Source organism: Cannabis sativa, chromosome 9, assembly GCF_029168945.1.
Source record: "Cannabis sativa cultivar Pink pepper isolate KNU-18-1 chromosome 9, ASM2916894v1, whole genome shotgun sequence".
Classification (NCBI taxonomy): Eukaryota; Viridiplantae; Streptophyta; class Magnoliopsida; order Rosales; family Cannabaceae; genus Cannabis; species Cannabis sativa.
In genome coordinates, this window is record NC_083609.1 from 1,894,489 (window position 1) to 1,918,650 (window position 24,162).

Consider the following 24,162-nt stretch of genomic DNA (forward strand, 5'->3'; position numbering starts at 1 on the left):
CACACTGTTACAAATAATGTGGCTATTGGCTACCAGTGATGCCTATCATTTTTTATAAATGAGGTTTTATAATTAGTTAGCGGTAATTATTTTCTTAAATTATATGAGATTCGATACTTAATTACATCAATAGCAGTATGACATCGATGATGTTGCTAGGCACTGGTAGTAACTTTTAGCATTTTTCTTACAAATAAGACATTTAGAGTTTGTTTTTTTCATGAACTATGACCTATGTATTATTGTACCTTTTAAATATTTCACTCAGTTGAAAATGTTCCTCAAACGATTCTTAGTGTTATAAAATGGTCGTTCTATTAAGTTTTGTCACATGTGGCAACCATAATTAATTTAGATTAATGTCATGTTAGCGACACGTGTGTAATTAATTAAAAAAATAATTTTTTAATTAAATTTTACTTATTTTTTTAGTTTTTTGCTTAATAATTTTTGGAAAAATATAATTTTTATTTTTTTTAATGTTAAATTACACACTAATGTGGCAATTTGAATTTATATCCATCTTTCATACCTAAATTAATTTTTTAAACTAATAATTATAACTATTAAAAAAATATGATCACTTTTCACTAAACCCTAAAATACCCCTCTCATTATTCTCAACCATCTCTCTCTTCCTCCTTTCTCTCTCAAAGCAAACCCAAAACCAAACTAAGAAAGCACCACACAAATCCAACCGAACCACCGGCGTTCCACCCAAAACGCCGATCGAGCACCACCCACGGTTAACCACTGCACTCACCCACGCTAGACCGCACCCACACTCCGCACCCACGGTATTTTTCATTTTTCATGGTATTTTTCATTTTTTAATTGTTGATTTAGGGTGAAAATGCTTTTTCTTGATAGATTTAGGTTCTGTGATTTTTTGTGTGATTTTTAGAGTGTGATTTAGTGTATTTTCATCAAAGAAGATGAAGGCCCGATGGTAGTGGATGATGTGCCAAAACGGTGAAAATTCCATGTGGTCCGATGGGTCCGATGGTCGGGCCCGATGGTGTGGCCTGATGCCCTTAATTGGGCAAAAATCTGTTCGTGGGTCCGATGGGCCCAATAGTCGGGCCCGATGGTATGGCCCGATGGTAGGGCCCGATGCCTTTAATTGGGAAAAATCTGTTCATGGGTCCGATGCCCGAGAGTTGGGCCCGATGCTCTTGATTGGGCAAATTTGTTCGTGGGTCCGATGGGCCCGATGGTTTTCCTGGTTCGGTGGAGATCGAGATCCCTTCGTGGATCTCCGTGGTGGTCACAACGGGTTCGGTCGGTCAAGAATGGGTGGTGGCGGTCAAGAGTGGGTGGGTGCGGTCTAGCGTCGGTGGGTGGGTGCGGTCTAGTGTGGGTGCGGTCTAGCGTGGGTGGGTGCGGTGGTTAACCGTGGGTGGTGCTCGATCGACGTTATGGGTGGAACGCCATGGTTCGGTTGGATTTGGGTGGTGCTTTAGTTTTGTTTTGGGTTTGCTTTGAGAGAGAAAGGAGGAAGAGAGAGATGGTTGAAAATAATGAGAGGGGTATTTTAGGATTTATGGAAAAGTGATCATATTTTTTCAATAGTTATAATTATAAGTTTAAAAAATTAATTTAAGTATAAAAGATGGATATAAATTCAAATTTCCCTAATATAAATATCCACATCATAATTATATTTACCACGTGTGACAAAACGTGAGAGAATAATCAATACAACATTGTAAATAGTTCAGAGACTCGTTAACGAGTTGCGAAATTCAAGAGTTACAATCATGCATAATTCATAATTTGGAGGACAGAAATCCTAAATAGCCTTATAAATATTGTAAATATCTTGTAAAACTGAACCAAACTGGGACAAGAGCTCTTCCTTCTTATTTAAAATGCTGGCAATACATTTGACAGCCCATCTTTACTTCCATCACGATAGCCAAGCCTCAAACAAAGTAAAAGGTCTTGGAGAATTGCCATGGCTTCAGCCAGGTAAGGATGCACACCCTTGGGATGGTAGGAGACGCCAAGAACATCCTAGCGATCACACACGAAATCATCGAAACCAAAACAAGATGATCGGGTCACCTTCGCATTAGCTTCATGAAAATTACAAACAAAAGTAGTAGTAGCCCACCCCCACATCACATTGGATATCAAGAAGTTTCTGATTGTGAACTCATTGATTCCGTTTATACCAAATACGCTATTAAAAGACCAAGAACAACTCCGTTGATAATTTAATATTGAGTTTTTTTTAATATTTTATTTGAGTATGTAACTTTGTTACTAATTTATTTATCAAAAAAAATTGCTATTAATAATTTGAATTTAATATATCATATAGTATTTGGACATCTTAAACTTTTGGTGTCTTAAGGGTGTGAGTGAGCAATTGGAAACCTAAAACATTTACATATTATTTTTCTTTTAAATTTGTTAATGCTTTGGAGTGGAAACCCTAGACATGATTTTTGTTGTCACAGTTAAAAATAATTTACATAATTAAGTGTAACAAAGATAATAATCTAAATACTTTTATCCCAAATATTTGTTTTTTATTTTTACTTTATGTAAAGATTACAATGTTGTTGTTGTTGTTGTTTTCAAAGGAATAGCATATGATGTGGTTGTTTTTCCTTTTGATTCAAAAGGAGCAGCCCTATTTGAAATTGACATAAATGTGTAAATTAAGATGCATGTATATTAAGTGTAATTTATTTTTTTATTTATTTTCTTCATTGAATTGATTAATATCGGTGTGAAACACAATTAAAAAAAAAAAAAAAATCTGCCCTGTACAAAATATGATATTTTTGTAAATTATTATATAAAATGGTATTTTAAAAAAAATTGACTTTCTTTTTGTCCAAAAAAGAAAAATGACACTTTTACCAAATTATATGGGGTAAGTTGGAAAATGCCTCTTTTATTAATCAATTAACCAAATTTGCCTCTAATTTTATATTTATTTGAAACATACCTCTTTTTATATGTATTGTACCCAAAATACCCTGATATAAGAGAGTCACATAGAGAGTATCTTAAAGTGACAGGGGCAAAATTGGTATAATGTTTAAAAAAAAGAAGTAAAAATGATAGACTTTAAAAAAGAAGGTAAAAATGAAAGAGGACAATATAAAAAGGGTATAGAGTATAATTTCCTCAATTTTATATGCCTTTCGAGTTGGGGCGCGTGACCCAGTTATGCTTTGGGCCGATCCTCTTTTATTAGATATGTCGACATTTTTTCTTAAAATTATTTCATAAATACCAAAAAGTAATAAAAAGTTTACATTTTTACTAATCTACAATTTTTTATTTTTACATTCGTACAGATTTTAATATATATATATTTTTTTTTTAAAAAAAAAATAAGAGCAAAAAAATCCTCAAAAATATTAAAAAAAATGGATTTTATAATATTAACTCTTTTTCTTTCTAACATGCACTCACTTAATCTATCTTGAAGGCATTATATTGTATACCTATTTTATTTTACTTGTTTTGATTCTTACCTCTATTTTCATTTTCTTTAAGATATACCCACTTTTATATATGATATCTCTATTAGACCACTTAAGTTAATGTAAATTATAGGCTAGATTTAGAGTATATTAGGGAACCAACTTAAAAAAATGAATATATTTTAATTAAATATAATATAAATGTATTTTTATTAATAAATACAAAAAAAAATAAATATTTTTCAACTCGGGACCACACTATTTTTTTTTTATAATAAATTTTTCTTTGTATATATGTATTATTATTTATTTTTATTTTTTTTTTTGACAAAGTGATTAGAATCACTCATGAATTTACGACGCCCACGTCCGCCACCGGCGCTGGAACCTCCTCGAACCAGGATAGCTCATCGTCTAACCGCAGAGCATGCTTTGCCAAGCCATGGGCCGCTAAATTCTCAGAGCGAGCCACATGGGACAAAACTGCTCCCGGAAATTTAGACAATAAAGCTATAACATCTTCAAACAACGCTCCTAACTTGTTGAAATACATCTCCCCATTGTTGATAGTCGTCACCAAAGCTAACGAATATGAATAAACTGAAAACAAATCAAAAACCAAATAATTTTATTAGAAAATAATCAATCCGATCAAAACACTCAAAACTCAAAAATTGAAAAACTAGATCCCCATGTAAAATACTAAAACTAGCCAAAGGGAGACCCTTTGGCTAGTAGCAACTTAACTCTTGTATTTTACTTCATCATCATCTTAGGATTACTATCCCTTACTAAGACCCTAAAACCTAAAAATTTTGATATGTAATCTAGTAATAACAAAAATCCTGCAATGCTCCAATCCATAGGATATCAAAAGTTTACTTTAAAAATTATCGCAATAATAAGGTAAGCAACGAATAATGTACCTAAAATTATATATGTATTATTTAAATATATAAAAAATAAAGAATTAACTTTTGGTATAGAAAAAAAAAATTGTGTTAAAATTATACTTGTTTAGTGTTCAACTTAACACCTGGTATGCTTTTTCTATAAAAACTAACACATATTTTCATACAAAGTTTATCTGCAAAAGTACCTAAAATATATATTATACTATTATTTTGTTATCTTAAGTAGAAAATAAAATACAACACTATGTTGTAAATTACTTCATATATTTTTTTTTTCAACAAATAAAAATTCCATAACTATATATTTGTAGTTTATTCAACCATTTTTACAAGCTCATAAGGAATACATCCAAAACTAGGTACACATTTTCCTAGCCTAGGCTAAATATCAAACAACACCATGAACACTACAAGGCATATATAATTAAGGCCTAATTACATTTTAAATCTCAAAACTATATCTATAAATAAACTCAATCAACAAGCCAATTGATCTCTAAATGGTGAGATCTCTTCAAAGATAGGTAGTCTTCTAGATCTAGAGGGTGTCCATTGATGATTCATCCATTGATCAAGCCCTTCAAGAAAAGCATCCTCAATTTTCAACCCTAAAGAATTTGATGAGGATATGAGTATTGTACTTGATGACTTGCATTTTTCAAGTTCCTTGACAAGTTCCTTGACTCGTTTTATTGATTTCGGTTCATCTGATCCTAACAGCTTGCGCTGCAGGACTAGATCAACAACGGCTTGTGCCTCAGTGTAGCGTGCTTGCTTGATGAGGCACATGCACATGTTGCAAGCTTTGTTTGCGTCGGGATCGATTGTTTGAGCTTTATGGTAAACTACTTCGGCTGCTTGATAGTTTCCTTGTTGCATATAGGCCCAACCTAAGTTACCCTGTGTGCCAAGTAATTGTAAAGGAAGATTAATTTAAGTTAAACAAGATAAGTTACAATAGCTAATTCAACTACATCAAGCCATCTTTCAAATTGATCAAGAACAAGAAAAATAAAAGACTTTGGAATTGTTGATGGTTAAATTTAATAATAAACATATATAAACCCTCCACTAAAATCATATCAAACACATTACATTGGTTTATTTTTACATTCCCATTCTCAAAAACTTAAACTCCCATAACAAACACCTGTTAGTGTCACTAAAGCAGTTGAATAATAAATTTAAACTAATGTAAACTATGCAGGGCCGGTTCTGAACTTTAGTGGGTCTTAGGAAAAAAAAAATTGGGCCTTTATTTGAAAAATTATATGTACTTAGCGCGGGCTTAGCCCGTTTTAGCTTAGGGCCGATCCTAAAACTATGTGGGCCTATTTGGCCGGGCTTAAACTTCAGCGTTTAGCTTTTCGAGAAGCAAGCCAGTTCTTTTTGTGAACCCAACTAGTTGTAGTAGTGTTTAGTGAGTTTTGAAAACCCGAAAATAACTTTTAAAAGCGCAGCTAACCAGTCTACGAGAAGGGATCAAAAAGTAAAAGCATTATTAGTGTGAGTGAAATTTTAAATACCAATATTCTTGAAGTCTCTTGCTTAATGGTGACTTGAAACTTCCTTCCATGAGAGCGTGCTGTCTTTGTTGGCTTACCATTGAAAGCCTCTCCTTGGTAAATCATCCTAAGCTTCTGTTTTAGTAGCTCTATTTGTTCCTCAACTCTTCCACATTTCTGTTAATAATATTATAAACACAATATCGATATTAGAATATCAAAATGCAATACAACATTCTTAAGAGTCTTATTTCCTCTTTCAGAACATTTTAATGTGGTAGTAATTAGTAATTAACCTTGTACAAATCAATAAGGACATTATCAAGAGATTCTTGAGCTTGTTTTGAACACTGATTTCTAAATGATTTTATGGCTTCAATTGCTTCTTCAGCTCTATCTTGTTGCTTCATAACAATTGCCATGTCTTTCAAGGCACTATCTACTCTATCTCCTGCATTTATTGCCTCCCAAAATAATACTATGGCTGCATTTGGATCCTTCTCAACTAACTGTATTCACATGAAAATAAAGATATTAATTAGGCCCCCCAAAAAATTAATCATCAATTTGTTTACATGTTCATGCAAATTGAATTTCAACTGTTTTTTTTTTTAGCAAAATCCAAGCAAATACACAAACAATACACTTTTTCTTTGTTGTTCCCACTATTATTGTGTTAGTCTATATTGTTAGTGATCTATAATTAATGGGTTTAGCATTGTGTGCGTAAAGTTTAGTTGAAGCAAAAGTGCAGATTTTTCACGTTTACTGAAGCAGGTCGAGTCTAACTAAGATTATGTAACTAAATCCTTTTCCTAACTCTATATATACATATTGGTTGTAGACTTTTGATAATTAGATAAATAAAAACGGCTTTTGATTTAAAGACATAACAAAAAAGACTTAATTGATAATATTGCACTTTTAAATTATAGTAATTATAATGTATCAATCAAATATGTTTACTTAATTATTATCTATTGTAAATTAAATTATGTTCAAATTTTGTATTATGAATTTATTTGATAAGAAGAACCCATATCATAAAAAATAAAAAATAAAAAGCCAGAAAATAAGAATTAGCCACAACAAAAGATCTGTGGAGTGGAACTGCCTACTACAATTATTGTACCTATGTATAATGTACTTCTAAATTTTACTTAATAGTACTAGCAAATAAGGATATAATTTATTTTTAAGATAGTAATAAAATAAAGTGAATATTCTAGTTTTGTAAAAGAATAGTAATAATAATAATGTGAAAAAAGTGAAATTTGATTTGAGTGCAAAGAAATATAAAGTTTTGAGTTAAAGTTTGGACCACCAATAACAAGAGCACACAGACTCAAAAATACCAGGCACAAAATCACAGAATCTACTTTATCATTACAGTGACATATCTATCTATTATCCAACCCTAGGTCATATATGGATCATCTAAGCTTATGAATATAAACCACTTGAGCAACTAGTCATAAGAAAACTAGTCATAAAAAAGTGCGTGTGTATTAGAGGTTTTGGGTTCAAATCCTAAATTAAAAAAAGCTTATGAATATAAGGATGTGTTTGGAAAGTCACAGGAGAATTTGATTTTCGAGTAGTTTAAGATAATTTTGGGAACCAATTACATTCTTCAATTACAAAATTAAGTAATAATTATTGCTAAAAGTTAATATTTTCCTGTTATAGTTACTTACTAAATATACCAAACTTACTAAAAATTCATATATAATTACACTTTATATTTCTTAACATACTTTTGTATTAAGAAATGTCAAAAAAAATATTACTGATGTGTAGGATTCTTTAATGTATTATATCGTTATTAGTGTAATTAAGTATCGAGACTATTATAATTTAATGTAATAATTTTTATGGAATATTACTAACCAATCACAAGGCAGCACCTCTAAGTGATGTTAGGTACCACTACTATATAGACACTGCCTAACACTACTATCAGGTAGCATCTTAAAATTTGTTAGCAGTTTTATATAATCGTTATTAAAGTAAAATAAGTAAAATTTAATATTAAATTACATTAACAATAATATTACACCTTATAAATACCTTAATATTATTTTGTATTATATAGTATAAGTATAATTACTACCCTAATAACTACACATCCTAACTTAAATATTGAGTATCCTTTAAGATAGACTTTATACTTATCTTTTCTAGATACCCAATTACGTTATGTCCATTTTTTAACTAAAAACAAAAGAGTAACATATTACTTGTTTGTCATTTTCCAATTGGTGTTAAAAGTTAAGGCATCACATTATTTTCAACAAATAGTTGTAGAACCCAAAGAATAAAATGTATCATAAATTTTTTTAGTCACTTTCTTCTTTTTCTCTTTTTTTTTTCTTTGAAAATTCATTTAGGATGAGGGTTTGATGGATGATCACTAGATGAAATGAGAGAAGGCTATTTAGTATATAATAATATAAAATATATTTAAGAAAATATAACTATAATTATATCTTATATTATACAGAAAATTTCTTAAAAACTTGAAATTTCTCTTACACTTCAAAATTTCAAGTTTTTCCTTTAAAAAAACTTAGTTCCAAACTGGAAAAAAAAATTATTCTATAAACTATTTTTTTTTTTCTAATTTACCCTTTCAGTTATTTTGGTAGTCGGTTGGTAGTTTTTATGAATTTTGATTGTTATATAAATTTTTATATAATGTTAAAATAAAAAAATATATAAAATAAAGTGATCACAACCGTTCATTTCATTATTAATCATGATAGTGGGATCATATTCATGACTTGATCCAGGGTCAACCAAATATAGCAACCAATAAAAATTCTAGTTTTTTTCTTTTAATTTTTTTTATATATATTAAAAAATAATAATTATCATTAAGGAACTCCACTCAACTAAATAATAATAATAATATGTAATAAAATTTCCAAAAATACTTTTTCTATTTTTTTTTCTCATTAACAGATTCATACCTGACTATTTTTACCTTTAATTCCTAATCTATTTTCCATAAACAAATGAATAACTAAAATAAAATAAAAAAAATCGATTCGCCCCATTCAACAATTTAAATCAAAACCACTAAAAATTCGAACAAATTAATACACACAAAATCAAAATGTAAATATATATATATATACATACATACCTGAAGATGCTTAGCTCGAACATAAGGGGTATCACCAGGAGGAAGTTTATGAAGAACATGAAAGGCTGTTGAAATTGCTATCTCTGTGGATTTTCTTCTGTTCATCGTCATCATCATATATATATTTATATATATATATATATTAATGGAAAAAGCAAGATTGGGATGAGCTTAAGGGGCAAATTAAGATGAGCTTGGTTTGTTTGTTGTGAATTTTATGAAATAGCTTTTGTTATATTTTCTGTAAGAGAAAGAAGAGAGAAGAATGAATGTGGACGGAATAGTGTCTAGATTCGTTATTTTCTTTTAATGGATCTAATTAGTGCGTGGGGACAAGGTTTGTGTGGGCTTTCTTTTGTCATGCCACGTGTCATTTTGCTATTAAATTATTATTATTATTTTAATAGTTGGTTTTGATTAAATTTTAATTAAGTAATGGGCTAGTTAGGACTTTTTTTATTTGGATTTTGAGGGTGTTATAAATTTTCTTTGAGGTATTTAGGGTTAGGGTTGATAAGTTTTGGGCTTAAGAAAAGTTTAATGAGGTTGAAAAAAAATAGAGAAATTTGGGTAAAGTGTTAACGTGAAAATTATTTATGTGGCGTGGTATTAGGTAGAGTGACATGTGAATGTTGGAGGAACTAAACGGATTACAGAGAAGTATAATGTATTATGTTAGAATTGTTGAATCAGCTAGTACGAGTCCAACTTGTCTTTTCAACTTGTTGCTCGGTCAAGTAGACTATCTGGTCGAAAGTATCCAATTGGCATGGGTTAGTAGGGGTTATCACAATGGTTATGTAAGGTAATACATTGGTCGAACCACCTCATCAACATGTTTGACACGACACAAAATCATTACAAGTTTAGAAGGCACAAGCACGACCCGACACAAAAAAAATATAAGCTTTGACACGACATGACACGAAAAAAATTGGGCATAAACACAATAAGCATGCAGACATGACACATAAGCACAAATAAACTAACTCAAAAGTAAAACACGTTAAAAATTCATACAATTTAATTATAATAATACATACGTATTTACTAATAAATATTTACAAATTGATGAAAAATTATATAAAAACAACTGAAATTATTAAAAAATACATATAATTTAGTGATTAATTCATTAGTTGTAAAAAAAATAGTGGAAAAGTAGAGCCTAAATTCGAATCCGTATAAGAAAATAGGCTGGCCATTTATAAAAAAACGGTCAAGCCTCAATAAAGTATGATACAAGTCCGAGCACGACTCGAAAAATATGGGCTTACGGGTCGTGTTGGACTTATTCTTTAAAATATTAGTACGTTACGACACGACATGACACGACTTATATTTTTTTATGGACCGGCATGACAACCCATATTATTGTGGGCTTTTTAAAATATGGGTCGAGCCAGCCTGACACGTATGTATTTACAACTATGGTATAAAGTGAATTTTAATATTATTTTTTTTAAAAAAATAATTTTAATATTAATTAACACCTAAAAAAACATTAAAAGTAAGTATAAATAATTATTTAGGTTAGTATAACTAATTATTTAGGTTAAATATAATATAAAGTAATCAATTTTACAATTTATTTTTAAAATAATTTATTTTAAATTTTATAGTAGTTTTTACATGGACTAATAGAATTGTGTGGACAATCTAAGATGACACTTAACAAAACATTAGTTTGAGAAGTTTTACGTTAAAATGTTTAATTTGGAGGTTAGTTGCAAATGTAGGAAAATTTTAAGGAGTTTGACCATAATTCACTTTTATTAAAAGTAATTATTCTAATTTAAATTTTAAAATTAGATTCGCTAATTGATCCAGTTTAATTAGCATTCACCTTTTAAATTTAATCCAAACGAACTCTGTAGCTCATGGTTTTGTCCTATGCGGCTTGCGATAATTGATCCAATTTAATTAGCATTCACCTTTCAAATTTAATCCAAAAGAACTCTGTAGTTCATGGTTTTGTCCCATGTGGCTTGCGATAAAAATTTTATAGTTCATAGTTTGACAAAATATGCCCTTTGATTAAATGATAAGTTATCCTAGTTCGAGGAAGTGCCACTACTTGTAAATTGCTATATCATTAATCATGTATGATTTTGATCGTGACAAAACAAAAAAGATACATTCTCATTTTGTCACCTCAAACAATTATATTGAAAATTGACAAATTTTGAGGTCTAACTCTAGAACCTATTGAATATTATGCAGTTTACACACAAGGGCATGAACGTTGACTAGTTTTTTTCTTTTCAAAAACAACATTTTCAACCCAACTTGGTGTGTTTGAAATTTGAATTAGTTTTCAAATGTAATGTAATATGAAATTTCCATACTTTTGTCATATAGAGCACAATTCTTCATGCTATACATTTATTATTGAACAAATTATAAATTTTATCGGTTTGTATGCAGTATGAAAAATATAACTTTTTTTTTCTTTATTTAAAAAAATTATTTGACGAACAAAAAATCAAGAAAAAATTATAAAATATGGAAAAATTATGTAAGAGTAATCATTACCTTATACTATTATTTTCATATTTTTTGAAAGTTTCTCATAAATTATATTTTTAATTTTTTTTTTCATATTTTTACGAAAAGTTTTTGGCAGCTAAGTCCTCTAAATTATTATTTCATTTGCACTTAACTTTCTAAGCTCAAATTTTGGTGGTAAAACTTTCTAAACTACTGGACCGTTAACAAATTTAAAGTGTTATCTATTTACCACAATTAAGTGCTAACATAAACGTACTCTTGTACATATGACAAAGGTACACATGATATTATTATTTAAAAATTACAAAAACTCTTTTACAAACTTAACATTTACCTTAAAAACTATAAAAATGAAAAAAAAAAAAAAAAAAAAAAGAAGAAGAAAAGAAGTGGACTAGTCAAGTCTACGTTAATGTTGGGTAGTCCACCTCACGTGGGCCATATCTTTGGGCTCAGCAGAAAGATTTTTTTTCTGAGGTCATGGGCTTTGTGGGCCAAAGTATGGACCTACTCTTCATAATCCAGATTTGGTTATGTATTTTATAAGTTCTTGTCTTGACTCTTGATATCAAATTTTATTGGAGAAGTTACATTTTTGCAGGTTTTTATTACAAAAGTTTGCAAAATTATGATATTTTTAGAAAAAGCTATTTTATAGAATTAAAGAAAACAATGTAAATTATGGGAAAATAGTAAAAAAAAAATGTCATATTTTTGCACATTCCATAAAAACATAAAATATAATATGTAATTTCCACAATTTTTTCAACAATTAATTTCCACAATTTTATATAAAGTAATTTGTGGCATAAATACTTAAGTTTAGTTCTTAGTTGCAAATAAATACATAAATTTAATTTTTAGCAGTAATAATATCTAAGTTATATTTTTAGAACTTTATCGTTACCTGACTGTTAAATGTTAAGTTATTACCTACGTGTCATTTTCTTATTGGTATATTTAATCTATTTTTTTAAAATAAAAAATTAATGACTTGGACTAATCAAGAATTGCCACGTAACAATTTACTTAATACTTAACAATCATGTACCTACAGAAGTTCTAAAATTATAACTTAAGTATTATTACTGCTAAAAATTAAACTTAAATATTTATTTAGAATCGGAAATTAAACTTAAACTTACTCTTTTATATATACTATATTTTGTCAATTATTCAAAGGGAAAGAAAGCTCTGATCTTTCTCTAATCTCTATCATATATGTTTATCTCATATCTTTTGGTTGCATAACCACATATACAACATAACATTAAAAAAAAAACAGTAATTTGCGGCATAAATATTTAAATTTAAATCCCAGTTGCAAATAAATACTTAAGCTTATTTATTTAGCGGTAATAATACCTTAATAATACCTAAGTTATGAATTTAGAATTTTTGTAAATACCTGCTTGTTAAATGTTAAATAAATTACCACGTGACAATCCCTAATTATTTAGTCCAAGTTATTGATTTTTTTTTTAAAAAAATCGTTTAAATAGACCAATAAAAAAATAACACGTGAATAATGAATTAATATTTAATGGTGATCAGGTACCTACAGAGTTCTAAAAATATAACTTATTATTACCGCCAAAAATTAAATTTAGATATTTATTTACAACTAAAAATTAAACTTAAGTATTTATGCCACAAATTACTTTAAAAAAAAATTACTATTTTATTTATAAGAATATTTGTGAACCATCCAACACTAATATTAATTTAAAGTAAGATTTTGTTGTAAAAACAACATAAAAATAACTGTTCATATTTTTGTAAAAAAAATAGTTTAAATCTGTAAAAAAATCTAAAAAACTATAAATCCTTAATTTTTGTAAATCTTTTATTATTTTTGGATATTTATTAATATATTCTTAAATTATTCTCTTAATGCACATATACACCAAACATTTCTAAGATAGAAAGTTAATTAGTTTTTTTTCTTCTCAAATATAGAAAATTAAGATTTGACTATTTTCAAATCTCTAAATAAAGAAAAATATTGCTGGGATCTATAAATAAACAATTATATATATTTATATACATGAGATAAATTCCATTATTATTAGTAAATAGATTTGTTACCTACCTACCTCACCTTAATTAGACAAACTCCTTTAACATGAGACAATTCTTATATCTTTTTACAACCCTATAAAAACAAGAACAAGAGAAAAGTAAATCATTATTATTATTTTGTACCAAAAATGATGATAATCAACAACAACAATCGCCATCATCAAAGCCAAATGATAATTCCATTATTTGTTTTAGTCATTTTATTTTCTTCAATTTTAGATCATAATAATTCCTTATTATGCGAAGGAAGTAGAGATATCGATATTCCTTTGCCTACACCGCCACAAAGTTCAAGCGATGTAGTTATAATAAAAAACCGTGTGAAAAAATCGGACTTAACTGTTCATTGCAAATCGAAAAACGATGATCTTGGTGTTCATGTTCTTAAATACGATCAGAGTTATCGGTTTTCTTTTACTCCTAATTTTTGGAGATCAACTCTCTTCTTTTGCGGATTTAAATGGAAAGGAGAATTTCATTGGTTTGATATCTACAAGACTCATCATAGATTTGTTTATCATATAAACTCATGGATTATTCTTCCCACTGGACCTTGTCTTTATAATTCTAATCATCAAGCCTATGATTATTGCTATCCTTGGAATCCAGACAAGAAAAAGGGTTTACAACTCTTTCCGGCTCTTAATTAATTAAGGATGGAGTTAGCCATACTTTCTATTATGTCGTATTGTATTGTATAATATTTCAAGTCAATATTTAATATAATAATATATTTTATATAATATAAGGTAACAAAAGTAAATAAACCTTTGACTCAAAGTCTATACATATTTATGTTAATGTTAATACTTGATAAAAACTCTATGAAACTATCTATATATTTATGCATTTATGTATGTATATGAGTGCACTTTTAATGGGTATTACCCATGAATTAATGGGTAAAATTAGAAAATTTTGAGTTTTTTTACTTAATTTTTCTATCTAATTAAAAAAATCTCTCATTTTTATATCATATGGGCTGAGATTGTTCCATCGGTAGAAAAAAGTTTTTTAGCAAGAAAAATAAGAAAAGAAAAAGTTGAGTTTGAGTTAAATATTTTTGTATGAACATATTTTTGATATAGTGTAAAAGGAGATATTTTTTGATATTTTTTTAATTAAGTAGTTAAATTAAGTATAGAAATTTAAATTTTGTGATTTAATTATTCGTTATTGATCAAAATTCGATGGTTCGATATTTTTAAAATTAATATTTATAGTTAAATTTATTTAGTAATTATGGGCAATACCCCGTTAAGAAGTGTTTCATATATATATTTTAAGTTTGATAAGATATATAAATATAAATAGGGTCAATTAGGATTTTTATCCTCTGAATTTTAACATGTACTAAATCATGTTTCTTAAATTTTTAAGGTTGTTAAAAATTCTATTGAACTTTTGAGGCTGTTAAAAATTCCCTTGAATTATTAAAATGGTTGGAATTAAGGACTTTTGTCCAATTTTAGTAAGGAACGATTAACATGATGAAAGTTCACGAGACATGATTTTGTACATGTCAAAGTTCAAAAGACATAATTTGGTAGATATAAAAGTAGCAAAATTTAGTACATGAATAATCACTGAAATAGTAAAATAGGATAAAAGTCCTTAAATCTATCAATTTCAATAGTCCAAAGAGAATTTTTAACGACCATAAAAGTGTATAAGACATGATTTGTTATATATTTAAGAAACAAAAATCTTAATTAACTATATATATATTATATATTTTTCTTCTTCTTCCTAAATTTTATACTTTGTTCTTATACGGAATATATTAAATTGGATGAACACCATATATATAAATATATATAATTTTACCGTATAACATTTTGGAATAATATGTATAAACCACACAACTTCCTAAGATCTATAATCTGAATGTATTAATTAAAAGATTTTTTTTAAATTCTTTTCTGAAACATTACTTGTGAAAAATAATAATCAATGCAGAGTAAATGACTAATTGAAATTACCTTAATAATATCCAATTACATACTTTTCTTTATTGGCAAATATATTTCATATTTTTGTAATATATTATCTATATTATATTAATATTAATTCCTAATTAATTGAAGATTAAAAGGAAACGTATATAAATATTAATTATATACTTTGGCTCTTTTCACAAAGAGATCTGTACTTTATTTTCTTAAAAATAAAATAAAATTGGACGTTTAAAAAATACAAACATTGTTCCATATGTGTATTACTTTGGAACCATTATAAATATTGCACCATTATAAATATTGCTATTGAATAATTAATATAGAAAGTTTTATCCCAAAATAAATAAAATATTTAATAATAATAATAAAAAAATCTCTACCCTTTATCCTTAATTAGTAAAACTTATTATTTAAATTTTTCACAAAATTCGATCTTTTTACCACTCTATAAAAGAGCTACTCTTTGTACCAAAAACAGCAAGCTATAAGAAAACCCTAGCTATAGTAATTCTTCTCCAAAATGATGATTCCATTGTTTCTTTTGCTCATTTTCATTTCTTCTTCATCATTTTCGGAATGTAGTCAACAAGGCGATGTTCCTGTTCCTGTACCTGGAATACATGAAGACGACGTAGTCATCATAAATAATGGTATACTGGACACAGTCTTAACTGTTCACTGTAAATCGAAAGACGATGATCTTGGTGTCAGAACTCTCAAGTATAACGAGTCTTTTCAATTCTCGTTTCAACCCAATATTTGGGACACGACCCTCTTCTTTTGCGGGTTTAGTTGGGATAAAGAGTTTCATTGGTTTGATATTTACAAGACAAAACATAGATTTGTTTTCCATATAAACTCATGGATTATTCATCCTAGTGGACCTTGTCTTTTTAACACTAATCATCAAGCTTATGATTATTGTTATCCTTGGAATGCAGACAATAAGCAAGGTCTACAATTTTTTCCAGCTCTTAATCCAAATCATTGAATGATATTGTTTGTTATATAATAATTATATTTATGTATTTTTAAGTTTTAATAATAATAATAAGATATTTTTTTTTTCTTATGTTTGTAATTTGTTCTCCTATAAAATAAATAAAATGGTGGTATACTAGTCATTTATATATGTTGTTATATTTATAATTCTATTTGGTTTGCAGTCTTTTAATATATTTTTTTTTTTTTTGAACAAAGTTTTTTAATATTTCTTTCTTCTTCCTTATTTCTGTCATTTTATTTGATAATAGAAGGATATAATATGTTTTAAAGGTAACTATAATTAATAAAGATATTTAGGTACCAATTCATAATCAATATCAACCAATTAATTAATTTTTAAGATCATGATAGAAAAATAATATAATGATAGTGTCGATCTTTTTATATTATAACTCCTATATATAATATATATGTATTTTTATGTGTGTATTATATATTGATTATGAATATACAAAGATTTACTAGCAAAGATTATTATATTAAAAATACAATTTTTAATTATTATAGCTAATTTCATACGAGGTGCGTTTTTTTCTTTTATTATGATTTATTTTATTTTTTTTTTCCTCTTTTGATATATTATAATATTTTGCATATTAATTATAGAGAAATTTATATTTTTTATTACATTTTTTTAGATGAAATATCAACTTTATTGAATAAATTAGCATTCTGAATATAAAAGAGGTAAGAGTTCACCAAAAATACAAATATCAAAAATGCTACAATCAGATTGATACTGAGAATGTCTAGCTACATAATGTGCTACTCAATTTGCTGATCGTCTAATGAAAAATAAATTAACATGTGGGAGGGTAGATGACAAAAGTTGACAGTCTTTGATTAAAAGAACGAAAGTGAACTTCATTGCTTGTTGCTTCGAATAGCTTGTACTGAAACAAGACTGTTGTCTCAATTTGAACATGTTGCCAATTATTGGTCTTTACCCAACTGAGAACTTCTTTAATCCCCATGGCTTCAATGACTTTAGCTGCATATCTTCCACCATGGCAACCGGCCCGTGCTGCAACAAGGTGACCAAGATGGTTTCGGGCAACAATTTCGAAACCATACTTATTGTCGCTATCAAAGAGTGCTGCATCTACATTAATCTTGATTGTGTTTTCTGCGGGTTTAGTCCATAACTCAACGCCATCACCGATGCTTTTCAGACAGATTGATTGTGTTTTCTGAGCTTTATTCCAGTGATCAAGAGCTACTTGTGCAGAAGTAAGCACGTCATTAACATATGAGTGTTTCTTTTTCCAAACAACCTTGTTCCTAGCCTTCCAGATTGCCCAACTATACATGGCAATAAGATAAATCATATCAACTTCAGCTTGCTTAAAGATGGTCTCCAACCAATTGCCGAAAAAACCGTTAGGATCAAAAGCTACTGAAATTGCACATTGGCTCCAGCAATCAAATGCAAACGGACAAGAGGTGAGGACATGGCTGATGATTATATATATTTTTAATATTAATATATATTAACACTTTTTTAATATATCATTACATTTATTTGTAATATTATTATATATTAACACTATTTTAATATATCATTATATTTTATAACATTTTTTTTTGAAAATAATTAATGTTTGTCTAATTTTTTATTTTATTTTTTTTATATGAAATATTAATATGGTTGATTATAAGTTATTTTCAGTAAATAAATATTTGGTATTAATGCTTAGTTAAATATAAAAATTATAGGTACCTGATACATTTAATTATGGTATTGTGGTGATCACTCCAAATTGTTAAAAAAAATTATTTTTAGTGATAATATTTTAGTTACAGCATAAATTTTTTGTGATTAAATATGACTTTTAATCATAATAAAAAATTACTTGCGATTAAGACATAATATTTAAATATAAATTGTTACTAATTTAATTTTAGTCACAACAAATATTGACTAATAAACAGTCACAACAAATTATAATTTTTGTGACTAATATACTCTTAAACACAGACCTCTAGTTACAACATAAGTATAATAGTTTATAATTAGTAACAATTTTTTTATTTTTAATCAAATATTTTGTTATGACTATTTTTTTTTTACAGTAAATAGTTTGGCTATCTGTAATCTTTGTCGAACATATTATAACTATATGCATGCTTAGCTAACATGGGTACCAAACCTTAATGCATGCATATAAGAAAATATATAACATTTTTATATATATTTGTGATGAATTATATAATAAATTATTATTATTATTATTATTATTATTATTATTATTATTATTATTATTATTATAATAAAATCTTAACAACTCACAATATTTTAAAATTTATAATTTATCACATTCATCAATTCATTTTTTTTTTTACAATTTTGCATCTATATCTGTTTTTTTTTTTTTCATAACACAACTATAATAACTTTTTCCCACAGTAGAATTGCACAAAATTGCCCTAATTATGGTATAAGCAATCAAGAGTAAGAGGAAGTGTGATGTTTCAAGGCCAAATTATTATGAAAAAGGTGTGCTTGCATTCACACCTTTTCTTTTTTTTTTTTTTTTTTTTTTTTTTTTTTTTTTTTAATTTCTTTCCTTAACTAGTCTATATATTATTTTCAAATATAGCCTCAAGAAGAATTCATATTAAATAAAACCGGCTAGCACACAATATATATATTAATATATATTTATATAAATATATATATATATATATATATTAATGTATATGTTTAGTACATGCATATAATGCATTTCTTTATAACCTTGTCTCCTTAATTGGAAAATAATAAAGAAAATGATTCCATATATATATGCAACTTTGGAAAGTGAACACTACGTACAAATATTGTTTTAATTAATACAAAAGAAGAACGTTATAAATTAATTTAAATGAAAATTATCATGTTGTCAAATAAAATATTCCAAATGTGAATTTGGTACGTTATTTCTCTTCATCATAATATTAATTTGACTAACTCGTTTATATTTTTTAGTCTCTATAAAAGAAGAGAGAATTAATCTCATTATTTTAAAACCCTAGCCTCATTGTCTTAAGGTCAAAAAAACTTATGGGCATTATCATTGATCCATTACTATTATTTGTTATAATCATTTTCTTTTCTTCATCACTATCTCATAAATCATTATTATGTGAAGCTAATGGAGGACCTGCGGTTGATATTGTGGTGCGAAATGGTTTAAATACCGATCTAACTGTTCATTGTAAATCGAAAGACGATGATATCGGAATCAGACTTCTCCACAACAACGACTCCTTTTTGTTCTCATTTTTACCCAATTTTTGGGGCACTACACTTTTCTTTTGTAGCTTTCAATGGGATAAGGAGTTTCATCGATTCGATATCTTCAAATCTTCGATGGAAGTTATTTTCGATATAAACTTATGGATTGTTCATCCTAATGGACCTTGTCTTCATGATGGTTATGCTCCTCAAAAGAAGAGCTATTGTTATCCATGGAAACCCTAATCAACCCTACTCATGTTATTCCTTAAGAAGATCAAAACCCTACCAAACTATACATTATGGTTTAGTTTAAATAATTATGAGTGATAATATTCTATCAAGTTGTACTATGTGCTCTTTAAGAATAAATTTAATGAGATTATTTTTTATTTATTGCTTTTACAGCTATATTTTAGTTTGTAATTCTATAATATATATTTATATATACAAGTATCTATACTATTTAATATAGCTGTGTTGTTGGGATAGCAATTGGTGGGAAAAACGATTAAATATTTAATAAAGAATCAATAATAATTTTTTTCCTTGAAGACCATTGTAAAATTTTGACCTTCAATTTTTTTTTTGTTGCAGAATTTCTCCCAATTATATAAATCATAACAAATATTTACTTTTAGTTACATTTTGCTTATGTAGTCATGAGTAATAAGTATAGTTGTAGTACGATGTTCTATTTAATAATTTTAACCTATTTAAAATCTAATTTATTAACATTAAATATATATATTAGCTCTAAGAAGGATATACATATTTTTAATTATTCAATATCATACTGCTATTTACATATAGTTTTTTGCCTAGACTCTTAAACTTGAACTGGGCCAAATTAACGCCACGTTAGTACTACATTAATAAATTATTTAAGGAATAAATTAGTAGAATGTGATTGCAAGGTGTTATTTTCAACCAATTTTATAGGGGCTATTTACAAAAATATGGGTAAAAAAGATAAATTTTGATATATATGACATAGAAACTTAATTATACTAAATATGACATTTTTTTTTTTAAAAAAAAACTTAAAATATGAGAAAAAAATCATTTTATAAAGAGAAATGTCATAAAAAAACTTTAAAATTGTGTTTCCTTTTATTTATTTTTTCTTTTTTAAAAAATAAAATACTAAAATAAAAAAAAGATCTCAACTTGTGACAGTTAATAGTCCCATGAACCGTAAAGGAAAATACCGGGTGAGATGTGTAATCTCACCTCGCTTGGAGAATGTTAAATGGGATGATTCTCAGACTGTGTACGTCTCAATCATTATTCTTTTGATTAAAATCCAAGGATACAAATTAAAATTATTTCTCCACAAAATCTAATAAGTGATGCATTTTGAGTAAAATATTAGGGTCTTAATTAGTTTCAGTTCATCAAATTATCTCTTGCCATGGATTCAACAATTCAAAAAGTTAAACTATTCGAAAATCTCTCAATTATGTCGAAAATCTTTCAAGATATAAACTATTTAACTTTTATATATATCTTTTTAAATTAATTAATCAAAAATTCATCAATTTAGGTGACGTTTGGTAACATTTTTTTAATCAGTTTTTTGTTTTTAAAAGTAGAAAAGTGAAAATATTTTTAAAAAACATGTTCTATAAAATTGTTTTTACTTTTCAATTTTATAATTAGAAATCAAAATTTTAAAAATAAAAAAAAAATCACTTTCAATATTTTTTTAAACAGTTTTTTTTCTTAATCAATCTTTTAGATTACGACCAGAACCGGACCCAAATCCGCTCCCTACGGCCCTGACGCTAAACTCGGCTTTTGACTTGAACCCGAATCCGACCCCAGACCTAGACCCGATTTAAATAAAATCAAAAAATAAAAATAAAAATGAACTTTACAGAACACACTTTTGTTTTCTGTTTTTAAAATTGAAAAACAAAAGTGGTTATAGAATGCATTTTTGTTTTTCAAAAATAAATTTTTTAAAAACAAAAATTTTACTTTCATTTTGTGATTAAAAAATTAAAAAATAAAAGTGTTACCAAACGGCACCTTAATAAGGTGTGGTTTTTTTTTTTTTTTTTTTTTTTTTTTTTACATTTCAAAGTAGTTTTTTTTTTTGTATTTTATAGAAATTTACATATTAACTAACGGAGTAACCTAAATCATAACTAAAATTCACATAACAACCTATATAAAAACTACCAGAGCAACCTAAACTGTAAATTTAAAAAAAAAAAGTTAAAAAATAGTATATAAAATAATATATATAAATATATTTCACACACATTTTTTTTTTTAAATTAAAAAATTCTCATTAATCAGCAACAAACATCCACACTAATATAGTGAGCAATATTTATAAACACATGAAACATACATTAATGTGGTCTTATTATTAGCTCTAATAATATATTTTATATTATATATAATATAAGTGATTATTGTAGCTGATCTGATCATGCATGTGATCCATCGTTCGATAACTTAGGATGGGGTTCTTCATAATTCCCTACAAATATATATAAACCAAACAATTAATCACTTTCATATACATATATATATAATAATTATAACCAGAAACAAAGTAATAATATTTCATCTTAATTAAGTAGTGCTAATATATATTCATCATATTAAGAATGTAAAATTATAATCGTGTATATTGTAGTTATTATTTAGGATTATTTGTAAATTTTTAAAAAATTTCAAATAATTTATAGTATCAAAAATATAATTGAAATATTTTGTTACATACGTACAATCACGAAAAAAATAAACTAATTAAATAACTACAAAGTGTATAATCACGAAAAAAATAAACTAATTAAAAAAACTTTTTTAAATACCAACACTCCTTAAAGAGGGTGTACTATAAATTTTTCCAATAATTAAAAGAAATATAGTATAAAATTTATAAATATAATTAATTATATTTAGAGAAAGAATTAATTAACTGGATGATGAAAGACTGGTCCTTTGGCCACTGTTATAATTGTATTCCTCGTAAGGTGGCATTGGTCGATTTGGACCGGGCGGCTCATAATCATTGATCACTAACTTATAATAAGTTTCATCATTTCCTACACATATATAAATATTATAATATCAGTTCCATGATATAAAAATTGGTCTAAATTAATCAAATTAGACATATATTGATCTCCCCTAACAAGCTAATTTTTGTGAGTTAATCCCAATAATTTTTTTAATATGGTATCAGAGGGGCCTAACTAATTTTGCGAGTCATACACATTGGCTAGTGATATAAATTTAATCTAGTTAATAAAGTGAGAACAATCTTTCTTTAAGAAGTCAATTTTATTAAAGTGAGTTATACTCAATAACTTTTTTTTAATAAGAGAGAATATATAAATAAAAAATAAACTAAATACATATATAGAGATAGAAAAATTAATTAACTGGATGGGAAAGTGGTGTGGTGTGGAAGTCTGGTCCTTTGGCCACTGTAATAATTATACTCCCCATAAGGTGGCATTGGTCGATTAGGACCGGGCGGCTCATAATCATTAGTCACCAACTTATTATAATAAATTTCATCGTTTCCTACCATGTACATAAGATGAGTTAGCTAGGTCTAATAATTTTTTTAATAATAAAAGATATATACAAATATATGTATAAATATAAATTATTCATACCAGGTATATTTCGAGCAAAGCATACAAGGGCGAAACTTATCACAAAAAACAACAACCAAATAATATAATGTGATTTGAAACCCTCCATCTAGGGTTAAAAAAATATCTCTTTTGTGACACGTTTATTAAACTGTAATAGTAATTAAAATTAAAATAATTAAAATAATAATAATAATATTAAAAAACCTCTTTAAAAGTAGGAGAGAGAGGTAAAAAAAAGTTAAACTAAGGCCAAAGTAATCTGTCCCTTTCTCTTAACTACCACTATTTATAGAAAATATAAATAATATTATATAGAAAATTGGAAGATAAGATTAACACTTGTAACTATATATATATAGAATGTGAAAATATAAAATTTAATGATATAATATAGAAAGTAACAATAATAATTTTGATTAATAACATGACAAAAATATATACTAGAGGTTTCACAAACAGTGTACTTGGCTGGAATAACTCTTCCTATACATAAAAAAAATGTTACATGTTTTTTTTTAATTATTATTTTTTTTCCTTTTCAAAAATTATTATTCCTTACAAATAAGAAAATTAATATTCCTAGACAATATATAAGGATAGTACAGACTGTAACATTTAGAAAATTAAATGATAAAGATTGGCACTAAGTTGTAACTGTATATATATATTTAATGTAAAAAGTATAAAATATATATAGAAAATTAGAATGTGATAATATACAATGATATATACAGAAAGTAACAATAATTT

The 24,162-nt window shown here is 26.9% G+C and overlaps 3 protein-coding genes across 3 annotated transcripts; 1 reads left to right on the plus strand and 2 right to left on the minus strand.

Annotated features, from left to right (window-relative positions):
* Positions 1-4,607: 4,607 nt before the first annotated feature.
* Positions 4,608-9,323, minus strand: LOC115724089 (protein SULFUR DEFICIENCY-INDUCED 2). The gene is made up of 4 exons (XM_030653545.2): positions 9,014-9,323; positions 6,162-6,374; positions 5,887-6,042; positions 4,608-5,260 (listed from the first exon to the last, which is right to left on the minus strand). Exons 1-4 carry the CDS (start codon positions 9,128-9,130, stop codon positions 4,838-4,840), a joined length of 909 nt encoding a protein of 302 aa, XP_030509405.2. The 5' UTR covers positions 9,131-9,323; the 3' UTR covers positions 4,608-4,837.
* A 6,761-nt stretch (positions 9,324-16,084) lies between these two features.
* LOC115722628 (S-protein homolog 5-like) lies at positions 16,085-16,555 on the plus strand. Its single transcript, XM_030651884.1, has one exon. The coding sequence runs from the start codon at positions 16,085-16,087 to the stop codon at positions 16,553-16,555; it is 471 nt and encodes a 156-aa protein (XP_030507744.1).
* Positions 16,556-22,124: 5,569 nt separating this feature from the next.
* LOC133031133 (uncharacterized) lies at positions 22,125-23,655 on the minus strand. Its single transcript, XM_061104505.1, has 4 exons — positions 23,431-23,655; positions 23,192-23,335; positions 22,726-22,851; positions 22,125-22,280 (listed from the first exon to the last, which is right to left on the minus strand). The coding sequence occupies exons 1-4, from the start codon at positions 23,516-23,518 to the stop codon at positions 22,228-22,230; spliced, it is 411 nt and encodes a 136-aa protein (XP_060960488.1). The 5' UTR covers positions 23,519-23,655; the 3' UTR covers positions 22,125-22,227.
* Between the last annotated feature and the right edge of the window lie 507 nt (positions 23,656-24,162).